The 13,913-nt window shown below is 50.7% G+C and overlaps 1 protein-coding gene across 1 annotated transcript in view; it reads right to left on the minus strand.

Moving 5' to 3' along the window:
* Positions 1–443: 443 nt before the first annotated feature.
* rreb1a (ras responsive element binding protein 1a) overlaps positions 444–13,913 on the minus strand; it is a gene marked incomplete at its 5' end in the record, with an annotated part of 97,287 nt that continues 83,817 nt past the window's right edge. Inside the window, 7 exons of the mRNA XM_061713228.1 lie at positions 444–5,670; positions 7,219–7,825; positions 8,629–8,735; positions 8,822–8,971; positions 9,737–9,898; positions 13,267–13,455; positions 13,537–13,688. Of these exons, the coding sequence (XP_061569212.1) occupies positions 5,021–5,670; positions 7,219–7,825; positions 8,629–8,735; positions 8,822–8,971; positions 9,737–9,898; positions 13,267–13,455; positions 13,537–13,688 (2,017 nt within the window). The remainder of the gene's footprint in view (positions 5,671–7,218; positions 7,826–8,628; positions 8,736–8,821; positions 8,972–9,736; positions 9,899–13,266; positions 13,456–13,536; positions 13,689–13,913) is intronic.

Genomic DNA, 13,913 nt, shown 5'->3' on the forward strand with positions numbered 1-13,913 from the left:
GAATCTGAATCTGAATCTAACTGCTCCTAACAGGTCCTAACGTGTCCTAACTGGTTCTTACCGGTCCTAACCAGTTCTAACTGGTCTTAATCGGTCCTAACTGGTCTTAACGGGTCCTAACTGGTCTTAATCGGTGCTAACTGGTCCTAAGTGGTCTTAACTGGTCCTAACGGGTCCTAACAGGTCGTAACGGGTCTTAACAGGTCCTAACTGGTTCTAACCAGTCCTAACTGGTCTTAACCAGTCTTAACTGGTCTTAACCAGTCTTAACTGGTCTTAACCAGTCCTAACTGGTCTTAATCGGTGCTAACTGGTCCTAACCGGTCCTAACGTGTCTTAACTGGGCTCGGCGCGCCCCCATGTGGCCATGCGTGGCATTTCCAGGGTGGTTTTAAAAGAGAAACCCTGCAGACGGAGGAACAAAGAGCAGTCGGACGCAGGTCTGATTTACACACCCTTCCTTGATATAGTCTTTATTGCTTTTTCTATTGGTTTGAGTACAGAGGAGGTTTACATCTCTTGACTTGGTGAAACACTGTCATGATTTCTAACAGCAGGGGAGCAGAGGAAACTCATTCCAAACATGTTAATGCTGCGTGACGGCGTCGCCTTAGCGCCGCCCGACGGGAGCGTCGCCCGTTAGGTGATGACAAGTTCACAGTCAAGTGCTAAATGTAGTGATTTACAGTTCTGGATCATTATTTTTTTTTTTTTAAAAGAGACAAAATAATCAGAACAAGTTGCAACTCAGGAAATGAGAACATGAAGCATTTTGAATAATGGATTTGTGAAAGACCCTGAGAGCGAGATTATATATATATTCTTATATTTATATCATATGTGTGTCGCACAGAAGTGATGAAGAAAGAAAATCATCCATAACTGAAAAAAATTAGAAGCAACATGCAAAAAAAAAAAAACTAACCTAAACTCACCCTTTAACTGAACACATGGATTTCACAGTTTTATACGCATTTATATGTCATAAAGGAAAAAAACCAAAACAACAAAAAGACATTTTTCAACCAAACTAAATACAAACAGAACCAAGAGTCTCAAGAGTCCGTTCTTAGCTCATAAACAGGAGTTCTACGTAAAGCTTTTGGATTCAGAGGGAATCTTATTGCTAATCCGAGTCGTCGGTCAGCGAGCCGCCACGTAGCGAGCTAGCTAGGCCGCCGCGTGGCGAGCAAACTAGGCCGCTGCGTGGCGAGCCAGCTAGGCCGCGTGGCGGCTATCAGCTCCTCAACAGTTCTGCAGCATAAATGTGATAGTTTTAATACATGGCTTCTTCTCAAGTCAACATAGACACACTCATGCACACGCGCACACACACACACACACACACACACACCTGGCCTCCAAATAAATACATTTAAAAACAGTCCATGTGCATTCGAATGGAAGTCCAGTTTTCACACAGACTGACAACAACACGCATTTCCGAGAGAGACGGCGCACAAGAGAGCTAACGAGGTGAAAAACTGTCAGAAACTGCCATTAGCAGCGTTAGCACCAGTGTTAGCGCAGGATTAGCAAAATAAACCATTTTCTCATCATTTCTGTAAATACCATCAAGACCATTTTTGTTTAACTGACAAACGGTGGTTGAAAACTAGCTGGTGACCTCGGAGACCATTAGCTCATTTTTTCCAAGTTTCCAAGTGATTTCTCCACAAAAATAGGTTTTTCTGTTTGGGAAACTCACACGACTGAGATTATAAAAGGTAGAAAACGTTTTGTGCTCATTTAACTTCTTAAAAAATGCCTATAAACATCCTCAAGGTGGTTTAGTAGCTTATGTGCTATAGCGACAAAATGCAGCCAATGGCTAGTTAGACGCTAGCCTCCAAGCTAACCAATATTCTGGAACTTTCCCATATTTGGTTTGTTGTTTTATTCCACAGATGTTCATTCTGCTGCAACAGTAAAACATAGTTTCCGGTTCTGCGTTGCGTCGACGCCAGTCTACAGGGGAGAAAGTTGTTGTTTTTTTGCCCTCTTTAAAGCTTTTAGTAGCCTCGCTGGGGCTAATGCTCATTATCAACAAATTTGGACTTGTTCAGAAGTTAAATATCCTAAATGATTGAAAATGGAATGATGTGAATGAACGCTAATTTTAAGGAGTTGTGTTATAAAACAGTTTCCTTTCTGGGCGGCTAAACTGAACATTTTTGGAAAGAGTTTATAGAGCTCTTTAGTTTCTCGGGAGCAGCGACATCACAGTAACCTCCAGCCGTCTTCACATCGGGGGAAACTCGTAGGGCAGACACGAAATAAGGCACAGCCTACCGAAGAGAGGCGTGGCAGGCCAGACTCCGCCCCCTCAAACTAAAGGAACCCAACTCTTTCTCTCGATCGCATCGTAGTTGTAGGTTTGGACGTTGGTGCCAAATCAGGCCAACGTCGTCAGAGCAGTTATTATTAAATATTTCATATTTTTAACCCGATAAATAACAGTTCCGCTACGAGCCACTGAGGTCGCGTTTGCTTGTGAGGTCGACAAAAAAAAAAAAAGAGCTAAATTCATGTTCACATAAGAGAAGAAACTCTCTGGTCGCGGTCTCACTCAGACACACACACACACACACACACACACGCACACACACACACCCACACACACACGCGCTCCTAAACCCGATCCTGCTGATTCGTCCGGGTAGCGCTAGCCCTTTCACTCGTGGTTTAACGTACGCAGCAGGACGAGAACAGTTCTCGAACACATCGTTGCATTCGTCCGTTTCTCCGAAGACGCTAACGAGACGCCGTTAGCGTCTGTTGTCCAAAATCTTCTATTAGAAAACTTCCTAATGATTGTCGCTAATGCTAAAGTCGCAACCTGCAGAGCTTCAGTTCGACTGTTCCGCTCACAAGTTTTTATAAAGTAGAACCTAAAAACGGGACTTTTACGATTTTATCAGAAACTTCCACAAACAAGACGAAGCTAAACGCGTACGAGCGCTACGAGGAGACTTCAGGTCCAACTCAGGATGCAGATAATACTGAAGGAGACGCCGGCCACACCGTTAGCTACATGTGCTTTTATCTAGCCTATTTTAGCTAGTCTGCTCCTAGCTAGCACAAGCAGCAGACCAGAGGCTAATGATCAGAGCTGTCCAGGGCTAACTGACCTAGCACAGCTAACCAGTTTGAATCACCTGTCTGAACTAGTGAAGGCTAAGCGTTAGCTTAGCAACAACTTGTATGTAGCTAAGCTAATAACAGTTAGCACGGGCTAATAACTACAACTCTTGACTCATCTAAGACTCCTCGTCTAGCCTGTGCGTAGGTAAGGCTAAGCTAGCTTAGCCCTGGTGGTAAGGAGACAATTTAGCCGTTATTATTTTAATTTAAACATGCGACAACAAACCAAAGAGTAGAACTGGTTGGAGCTAACAGACGTTAGCAGAGATGAACACTTGTAGCTCAGCTAGGTTGTTTTCTACCTTAACAATGGAGTAAGTACAACTTACCAGTGTTATCTCATGACTAAGCTAGTTACGGCTTAGCCTTGGTTGCTAGGCAACAACATAGCCCATAGCATTTTTATTTTATAAGATGACAACAAACCGCTAATCTTAGAGAGATGAACACTTGTAGCTCAAGCTAGCTTGTTTGGTCTGGTCACTTCTTAACGCTAATGAGTTAGCTTCCTAATGCTAATGAGTTACCATAGGTAGCTAATGAGTTAGCTTCCTAATGCTAATGAGTTATCATAGGAAGCTAATGAGTTACCGTTGGAAGCTAACAAGTTAGCGTAGGAAGTTGACGACTTAGCCCTGACCAGCTCAGATGGGAGCTGTTAGCCCCGTTAGCCCCGCTAGCCGCGGTAAGGAAGACGTAGGATTTTCCGGTGGAGCTGCCCGTCTGAGGGCCGCAGGAAGGAAGCGGAGGTAGCTGTTAGCGTATGTTAGCACTGGAGGCCCACAGGAACACTAGAGGGCGACGACGAGAGACGGCCAAAGAGTCACACTCGCAACAAAAATATTGATTTGTTCAGTTACTTAAAAATTAGAAAAACAAACACCCCCCGTCCCACAAACACCTAAATACCCCGATAATCGCACACATGCAGAGAAACAAAGACTCCGTCATCACAGCCAAACCTTTGTACACATGGAATCAACTGAAGGATAATAATCAGAACACACAGGCGTCTCCTGTGGGGGGGTGACGGACCGAACCGGGCCGAACCCCCCAGAGAGACCAGGAGAACAAGCTCCGCCCTCCAGAGTCCGGTTCCATCCAGAAGTGCGACTTTGACAAGTTCGTGGATGTTTTCCGGGGCGGCGGAGGCGTCAAAGACGACGTTTTCCAGTTACAAAACCCCACGAGCCGCCGGCGCTAACCGGTACCGGCCGCTAACCGGTACCCGGTGCTTACCGGCCCCCGGCAGGCCCCGGCGCTAGCCGTCCGTTTGCTGGTGATACTGATCTGGATGGCCGCCGCCTCCGCCGTCGCGTCTGTGCAAAAAGACACCGCATGGATGTTTGAGCTAGCGGAGGCGGAGCCTGGGCTGCCGGGGGCGGAGCTACCGGAGGGGGGACCAGACAGCAGGGTCCAGGTTTTGGCTTCCCTTCAGGTCCGAGGCTCCTCCGGGATATTGTCCGGGTCCCGATCGCGGCCGGCGCTAACCAGTCCCGGCGCTAATCGGTCCCGGCGCTAACCCAGTCGGGTCCAAAAACAGAATTTCCGGGTCCAGGTAACGTCACGGTTCCGTCCACGGGGCGTCGCCCCCGAGTTTGATCGTCAGTTCTCAAAACAAAATCTAGAAACAATAATAAATCGTGATCGTATATATTCTTTTTATTGCTGAAATAGATTTCCCCGCACAAAAAAAAAGTAAATCATCGTCATAAAAAGCTATAAAAATCAGATGGATCCTCCGTAAGATGCAGATAAAGATTTAGCAAAAAACATCAGTAGGACTAGTAGTTAAGGCACTTCAAGAAAACAAGGTCTCCGGCAGACGTCTTCCAGGGCGAATGGCACGGCGGTGTGGGGGGGAAGGGGCGGGGCCTCAGTCCACCCCCACCAGGGGGGGCTTCCCGTTGGCCAGGACTTCCAGCCGACCCTGGAGGAAGCCTTGTGCGGGGGGGGTGGCGGCCGAGGCGTCTTCTGGGGCAGGATCCTCGGTGGGGGCGGGGTCCTGGGAAGAGGGGGCGGGGTCCTGGGAGGAGGGGGCGGGGTCCTGGGAGGAGGGAGCGGGGTCCTGGGAGGAGGTGGTGGGGCCTTGGGAAGAGGGAGCGGGGTCTTGGGAGGGTGCGGGGTCCTGGGAGGAAGGGGCGGGTTCTTTGGGCGTCGACGGTGGGTCGGGGTCTGTCTTTGATTCAGTAGCTTGACTTGAGTCGGTGGGTTGCAGGTGAGTCTCAGGTGCCTCCGTAAGCCCCGCCCCCTCAGCAGCGGTGGGCGGGTCCGACTCGGAAGGCCCGGCGGCGCCATCGTCCCGCGCACCCTCCTCGTCGGCGGCGGCGCTGCTGCCGCACTCACTCTCGTTCTCCGAGGGGGGGCAGGTGGAGGTGGGGGTGGGGCTATCGCCGTCCTCGTCGTCGGGGGCGACGGACGAGCCGTCGGCGCCGCGCAGCTTCAGGTGAATCCGCTGGTGCCGGACCAGGCTGTGCTTCAGGGTGAAGGTCCTCTCGCAGGTCTGGCACTGGTAGGGCCGCTCCCCTGGAGACGGTGAAAAAAATAAGAAAAATTAATCTAATTAATTACAGGATTTATAATTAATTAATCTTATTAATCGCATTTTAATCTCATATCTGCTAAAGGTCCCAAATAAAGAATTTGAATTCTATGACATCACAAAATTGCAGTGCATAACTAATCAATTGAATTTAAACATGCGCCAACAAACCAAAGAGTAGAACTGGTAGGAGCTAACAGACGTTAGCAGAGATGAACAGTGTTATCTCATGACTAAGCTAGTTACGGCTTAGCCTTGGTTGCTAGGCAACGACATAGCCCATAGCATTTTTATTTTATAAGATGACAACAAACCGCTAATCTTAGAGAGATGAACACTTGTAGCTCAAGCTAGCTTCTTGACGCTAATGAGTTAGCTTCCTTATGCTAATGAGTGTTTTTTCATAATCTTTTACCACTTGTGTAAATAAATCTTTCTTATTAATTATTAATAACTATCGTAAGAGAATTATTAATAACTCGAATAATGGAACCAGCCTTTTGTGGCACAACATAAATGGTGCCCCGTGTGAGGAGCTTTAATATACCAATCTGTGTAAAATAATCCAATATTAATTTTGATTTAAAAGTAAAAAAATATATTTTATTTTTAAAGGAGCTTGAGGCTCCTTTTAAGAAATTAGACTCTCTAGCGCCACCCTTCACCACGACGGCCGTTGGGGGTACTGCAGCCAACAGTGAAGCCGGCACGGGAGAACGGGGAGAACGCACATGCAGCATCATGTGACGTCACATCCGCAGCCCAGCGCGGGAAATTCGGGACCGAATTGCAGCACATTTTGCAGCACACAGCCTGTTCAAGGCAAAGGAGAGATACACTAGAGGGCTCATTCTTTTGGGTTTGGAACGCTTCATCTGACATTATTACTAGAAAACTTAAAATGTATACGGATTTTTTTCATAAATCCTGCCACAATCTGGCCTCAAGCTCCTTTAATTAAAAAAAAGTTTTATTTAAAATTATATTTTTTAATTTAATTTTTTTTTTTTAATTTGTCACATTTGCTGGTGACAAAGGTCTTCTTTATTAATTATTAATAACTATCGTAAGACTATCAATAACTCTTTAATAACTGAACCAGCCCTTTGTGGCACAACAGTGTGTAGTGTGTAGCAGGTGTGTGTGTAGTGTGTAGCAGGTGTGTGTGTAGTGTGTAGCAGGTGTGTGTGTAGTGTGTAGCAGGTGTGTGTGTAGTGTGTAGCGGGTGTGTGTGTAGTGTGTAGTGGGTGTGTGACCTCATGTGCCGGGTCAGGTGTGTAGCGGGTGTGTGTGTAGTGTGTAGCGGGTGTGTGTGTAGTGTGTAGCAGGTGTGTAGCAGGTGCGTAGAGTGTGTGTAGCGGGTGTGTAGAGTGTGTGTAGCAGGTGTGTGTGTAGTGTGTAGCAGGTGTGTAGAGTGTGTGTAGCAGGTGTGTAGCAGGTGCGTAGAGTGTGTGTAGCGGGTGTGTAGAGTGTGTGTAGCGGGTGTGTAGCGGGTGTGTAGAGTGTGTGTAGAGTGTGTGTAGAGTGCGTACCTGTGTGCGACCTCATGTGCCGGGTCAGGTCCTGCAGGGACCAGAACCTCTTCTCACAGACGTTGCAGATCTTCTTCCTCTTGTCGACCCGTCCCGCCGTCTCTCCTCCCTCTGTACTCTTTGGCTCCGCCTCCCCGTCGCTCCTCTCCTCTGATTCGCTGCTGCCCCCCGCCTCGCTGCCCTTGGCTCCTCCCTCCTCCAGGGCCAGCTCCTCCTCCTCCTCCTCCTCCTCCTCGTCCTCCTCCTCCTCCTCCTCCCCCCCCGGTGGGGGGGCCTCCTCCGCCAGGGCCTCCTCGGAGAGGTGCGCCCTCTCGTGGCGAGCTAGCGTTGCAGCGTAGCGGAAGCTCTTAGCGCACACGCGGCAGGCGTGCTTGGGGGCGGGGCTTGGGCTGGAGGGGGAGGAGCCTCGCTCCTTCTCCTCCTCCGTCACGTCGGGGGGGGAGGAGCTGGGGGGTGGGGTCGAAGGGCTGGGGGAGGCAGCCTTCTCCTCCTGGGGGGCGGAGCCTGAGGACGACGTGGTCAGCTTGAAGTCGATGAGCTTCTTCCCGAAGTTCAGGTCCAGACTCTTGTTGCTGAGGCAGTCCTCGTCCTCGTCGGTGCTGTCGCCCTGCAGGGGGAGGAGCCAGAGGTCAGACATAAAGGTGGGAGGAGTCAGACAGAGGTGGGCGGAGTCAGACATAAAGGTGGGCGGGGTCAGACAGAGGTGGGAGGAGTCAGACATAAAGGTGGGCGGAGTCAGACAGAGGTGGGCGGAGTCAGACATAAAGGTGGGCGGAGTCAGACAGAGGTGGGCGGAGTCAGACATAAAGGTGGGCGGGGTCAGACATAAAGGTGGGCGGAGTCAGACATAAAGGTGGGCGGGGTCATACATAAAGGTGGGAGGAGTCAGACATAAAGGTGGGAGGAGTCAGACATAAAGGTGGGAGGAGTCAGACATAAAGGTGGGCGGGTCAGACATAAAGGTGGGAGGAGTCAGACATAAAGGTGGGCGGAGTCAGACATAAAGGTGGGCGGAGTCAGACATAAAGGTGGGCGGGGTCAGACATAAAGGTGGGCGGGGTCAGACATAAAGGTGAGAGGGGTCAGACATAAAAGTGGGCGGAGTCAGACATAAAGGTGGGAGGAGTCAGACATAAAGGTGGGAGGAGTCAGATATAAAGGTGGGCGGGGTCAGACATAAATGTGGGAGGAGTCAGACATAAAGGTGGGAGGAGTCAGACACTAATGTGGGAGGAGTCATACATAAATGTGGGAGGAGTCAGGCATAAAGGTGGGAGGAGTCAGACACTAATGTTGGAGGAGTCATACATAAAGGTGGGCGGGGTCAGACATAAAGGTGGGTCAGACACCAACGTGGGCGGCGTCCAGGGCCTCTAGCCCCGCCTCCTTTCACACCTGTCGGGGCGTTACCTTGCTGCTCTGTGGGCGTGGCTTCCCCAGCTCTTCTGTTGGCTCCGCCCCCTGCTGGGCGAGGTCCTCGGTAGGCTCCGCCTCCTCGTCTGGGTCTGGACCGGAACCTGCAGCAGAAACACGAAGCCTTTAACGGGCCGGACTTCAGAACCCGGAACAACCGGAGCGTCGGGGCCTCGGCCAATCAGCTGACCTGGGCTGGCTTTGTGGGCGGGGCTCAGCGCTGTGATTTCACCGGGGGCGGGGCTATCTGAGCTGGGGGCGGGGCCTGGGTCTGAGGCGTCGGCGCTGGTGAGGCTTTTCGTTTCTGGCGGCGCCGCCTGCTCCGTCTCCGACTGGCTCTCTGCAAGACACGACGGGCAACGTGAGGTTGGGGGCCCCTGCGGGGGTCCGGGTCCGGGACCTCGGGGGTCCGGGACCCGGTTTAGGGGCTCAGAATCTGGGGCGCTACTGCTGCTACCGGCGCCTAGCTAGCTGGGAGGGAATTCATGAAAATCGTGCACTTGGTGACAAGTTTTTGATATTCGGCATGGTGTTAGTTATGGACATAAGGTTTTCAAACAAATTGGGACAGCCCCCTAGTGGCCGGTTTGCAGAAAAATCTAAATGAATCAATAAGTGAGGCGATAGAGGCATTGTAGGTGTTAAGTGAGTTTAAATACGAACACATGATGTTTTCTTTGTGTTATTTGGAGACCTCCTATATAATCTTTCTATGTGACTTAATCCTAGAGATATGGAGTTTTTTGGGCAAAAAAATGACCTTGAAAATTAAATTTGACCTTAAACATGACCTTGAAATAGGACATTTATCTCAGAATTGAATTCCTAGCACCAAAAAAGTAAAGAAAGTGACAATATACAACAATCTAGGGCTAAGAGAAGCTGAGATATGACCTTTGGTGTTTTTGCCGGGAGACATTTTGAATTTTCAGCAAAATCCCAATTTGTTTGCGGTGGTTTTTCAAAACCTTATGTCCATAACTAACATGCCAAATATCAAAAACTTGTCCCCAAGTGCACAATCTTTATGATTTTTGACATATTCCCTCCCAGTTAAGCGGGGGGTGGCGGTCCGGAGGACCTCGACGGGGCGGCGGGTTCTGACCGGCGCTGTCGGGCGAGCCCTCGTCGCCCTCCTTCCTGGGGATGGCGCCGTTGCGCCGCAGCGTCCGGTGAGTCTCGCCGTGTTTGCGCAGCAGGTGGCGCTCGCAGTTGGACTTGGTGGAGAAGAAGGCGTCGCAGCGCGGACACGGGAACGGCTTCTGACCTGCGGAGACACAACGGTCCGGGTGAGACACAGCAACAGCTACCGCGCCGCCGCCGCAGAAGAAGAACAAGAGCCGCTGACGTCACCGCTACCCGTGTCTCAGGACACCGCCGTGGACCCGTCCTGAAGTTAGGGGGACCCGCGGTTCCTCTACAGACCACTAGGGTCCAGATCCAGACCTGCAGGTCCTGTACAGACCACTAGGGTCCAGATCCAGACCTGCAGGTCCTGTACAGACCACTAGGGTCCAGATCCAGACCTGCAGGTCCTCTACAGACCACTAGGGTCCAGATCCAGACCTGCAGGTCCTCTACAGACCACTAGGGTCCAGATCCAGACCTGCAGGTCCTCTACAGACCACTAGGGTCAGTTCTGGTCTCCATGGTTACCTCCAGATCAATAACTGTTCGGGGGTGAACTAAGTAAATTGGGGGCGTGTTTTTTTGATTGGCAGCTGGTTTAGCTGGTGGTTCGCTACGTAGCGCCGCCGCGACCTCCGACCTGAATAACTAAGAAGATGCGGGGGGGGGGGGGGTATGTGTTTGTATGAGTGAATGAGTGTGTGTATATGAGTGTGTATGGCCCAGTCCCAATCCCCCCCTACTCCTACTTTTCAGCCCTTCCCCTAAATTTTGCACGTTCCCGTGAGGGTAGTGGTGTCCCAATTCCTCTTTCCCCCTAGGGGGAGTGGAGAAAACGAGTGTAGTGGCTATGAATCTGTCCCTACGGAGCAAGTGTTTTCCGATGCTCACTAGCTGATCTAAGGACGGAAAAATTTCCCAGAATGCTTTTCGTCGTCATTTGCGGACTGAATAAAAAAAAAACAACATGGTGGACATTTCTTATTTTTTAGTGAATAAAATCAATATTTTGAGTTAAAAATCACAAAAATTAGGTTTGATTACATTTCTAGCGAGAAATATATATTTTACTTTCATAATATTCACTCAGTGAATGTACATAATCACTCGTTTGCCCGTTGTTGCGACGATCTCGCCAGAATAAAGGCTGATTTATGGTCCCGCGTTACACCAACGCAGAGCCTACGGCGTAGGTTACGTAACCTATGCCGTAGGCTCTGCGTCGATTTAACGCAGGACAATAAATCAGCTCCGGAGCCGGCAGGCAGAAATCTCAAAATTTTTGGAGCAAATTTCTTAACAGACGTAGCTACAACTGTTAGATTTCATCTATTAAACCAACATGTATCTTCCTAAATGATTTATTTCAGCCAGCGGTGCTGGTGCTGCTGCTGCTGCTCCCCGGGGCCGGCGGCTCTTCTCATCTCCCAAAACATCGGGTCAAATTTCTTAACAGGCGTTTGTGGCAGGGTGGAGAGGGTCGCCGCAGCAGCGCGGGAGGAGCTGGCGGCGCCACAGCTGAGAGGCCTGGAGGCAGAAGCTGCGGGCCGCCAAGCGACGGCTCCCGAGGCGGCGGGACCCGCGGAGCGACCCATCCCTGCACCCCGTCTGAGGTTCACCGCGGCAGCGCTGGTGGCGCCGCAGCCGACCGGCCGTGAGGCAGAAGCTGCGGGCCGCCAGGCGACGGCTCCTGGGATGGAGTCAGCGGCGGAGACGGAGTTGGCTGGGGAGGCGGCTGCGGAGGCGCAGCCGCCAGCGACGGCGGGTCCCGCGGAGACGGGGGCGGACCAGCAGCCCGCGCAGGGCTGCGTCGCGGAGGAGGAGGAGGAGGCGGTCCCGGAGGCGGACCGGCAGCTGGCGCGGGGCCGCGTCACAAAGGAGGAGGTGGTCCTGGACGCACCGTTTGGCCCGAGGCCACCATGGGCCCGGCCCCGAGAGCGTCTTCCACAGAGGTCAGGCCGACGGCGGGGACGACCCCCCGACCAGGAAGGCCCGGGGGGTTCCGGGCTTCCTCTCCCGCTCCGAGGGGGCGGGTGGGGGAGTAGGCTCGGCCGGACGGACCCCGGCGCGAGATTGGCGTTGGGGGTGTGTGGCAGGGTGGAGAGGTTGATGGGACACGCACCTGTGTCCCATCAACCTGAGTGGCTGCCGCTCTCCACCCTGCCTGCCTTTATAAGGCAGAGCTGGACAGCAGCAAGGGGTCGGAGGAGCTGCTGGCATGCTGATGTGTGATTGCGGTGCTTGGGCACGTGTGGCGGGTGATTTGCGTTAAATAAAAAAGGGTCTGCACGAAACTCCGTGTCTCTCCATCCTTCGGTTGCCCCCGGTAGCACTCGCCCTGCTACAGCGTTATTTGGATAAACTGAGGGGATTTTAGGTTGGGGATCTTAACGGTTACTTTTACGCCTGAAAAAATATTAAAACTTAATAAAGTGGCATATTATCAGCGCTACAGCTGAAATTAAAACAGCTTTTGGCTCTCAGCTTCCTGATTAGTGGTGGTGCTGAAAGTAGGAGTAAGAGTATTGGGACAGGCCCCTGGGAAGATTTCAAGTGCCCTAAAATCTGTCCCTTCTTTTTTAGGGGTAGTGGTAGAAAGTAGGGGGTGTATTGGGATTGGGCCTATATGTGTGTACAGGTGTGTGTGTTACCTGTGTGCGTCAGCATGTGTTAGTGTGTGTTTATGTGTGTGTATATGTGTGTGTATATGTGTGTACAGGTGTGTGTGTTACCTGTGTGCGTCAGCATGTGTTAGTGTGTATAAGTGCGTGTATATGTGTGTGTATATGTGTGTATAAGTGTGTGTATATGTGTGTGTATATGTGTGTATATGTGTGTATAAGTGTGTGTATATGTGTATATAAGTGTGTGTATATGTGTGTATAAGTGTGTGTATATGTGTGTATAAGTGTGTGTATATGTGTATATAAGTGTGTGTATATGTGTGTGTATATGTGTGTATAAGTGTGTGTATAAGTGTGTGTGTTACCTGTGTGCGTCAGCATGTGTTAGTGTGTGTATAAGTGTGTGTATATGTGTGTGTATATGTGTGTGTATAAGTGTGTGTATAAGTGTGTGTATAAGTGTGTGTGTTACCTGTGTGCGTCAGCATGTGTTAGTGTGTGTATAAGTGTGTGTATATGTGTGTGTATATGTGTGTATATATGTGTGTGTATATGTGTGTATAAGTGTGTGTGTTACCTGTGTGCGTCAGCATGTATAAGTGTGTATATGTGTGTGTATAAGTGTGTGTGTGTACAGGTGTGTGTGTTACCTGTGTGCGTTAGCATGTGTAAGTGTGAATATGTGTGTATATGTGTGTGTATAAGTGTGTGTGTGTACAGGTGTGTGTTACCTGTGTGCGTTAGCATGTGTAAGTGTGAATATGTGTGTATATGTGTGTGTATAAGTGTGTGTGTGTACAGGTGTGTGTTACCTGTGTGCGTCAGCATGTGTAAGTGTGTATATGTGTGTGTATAAGTGTGTGTGTGTACAGGTGTGTGTTACCTGTGTGCGTTAGCATGTGTCTCTGCAGGGAACTGGCCCAGGGAAACACGCGGGGGCAGTAGGGGCAGGTCATCTTCTGGACAGAGTTGGAGTAGGCGTTCTTCTTTCCCTTGGCCGGAGGCCCCGCCCCCGAGGGCTTGCCCTCCTCCTTGGCTCCGCCCTCCTTCTCCTCCCCTTCTCTGCTGGCATCTGTTCAGAGGAGGAGGCGGTCAGACCGGTCCTAGCCCCCCCCCCGCCCCTGACCCCCCCCCAGGTGTGGGCGGGGCCTACCTCTCCGCCCCAGCTCCGCCCCCGTCTGCAGGTAGGTGCTGAACTTGTTAGCGTCGGTGGTGGCCAGCATCTTCTCCACGCTGGCGAACTCCCCGCTGGACTCCAGGTCCAGGCTGCTGGACGCCGCCTTGGCCTTCTTCCTGGACCTCCTCCTGCACGGATTTAATTTACATTTATTTATTATTGATCATACCACAGTCTGTGTGAATACTGGATTCTGATTGGCTGGCAGGTGGAGGTTATCGCTTCTAACCGACACCTAGAAAACCACGCCCCCGCGTCGTCCATATATTTGTGTTAATTTACACCTTGAAGGGCATTATCCGCTTATACCACGGCAACTTACCAAAAAAATAAATATTAAATCGGTTATTCAT

The sequence above is a fragment of the Cololabis saira genome, chromosome 22, assembly GCF_033807715.1.
Source record: "Cololabis saira isolate AMF1-May2022 chromosome 22, fColSai1.1, whole genome shotgun sequence".
Taxonomy (NCBI): Eukaryota; Metazoa; Chordata; class Actinopteri; order Beloniformes; family Belonidae; genus Cololabis; species Cololabis saira.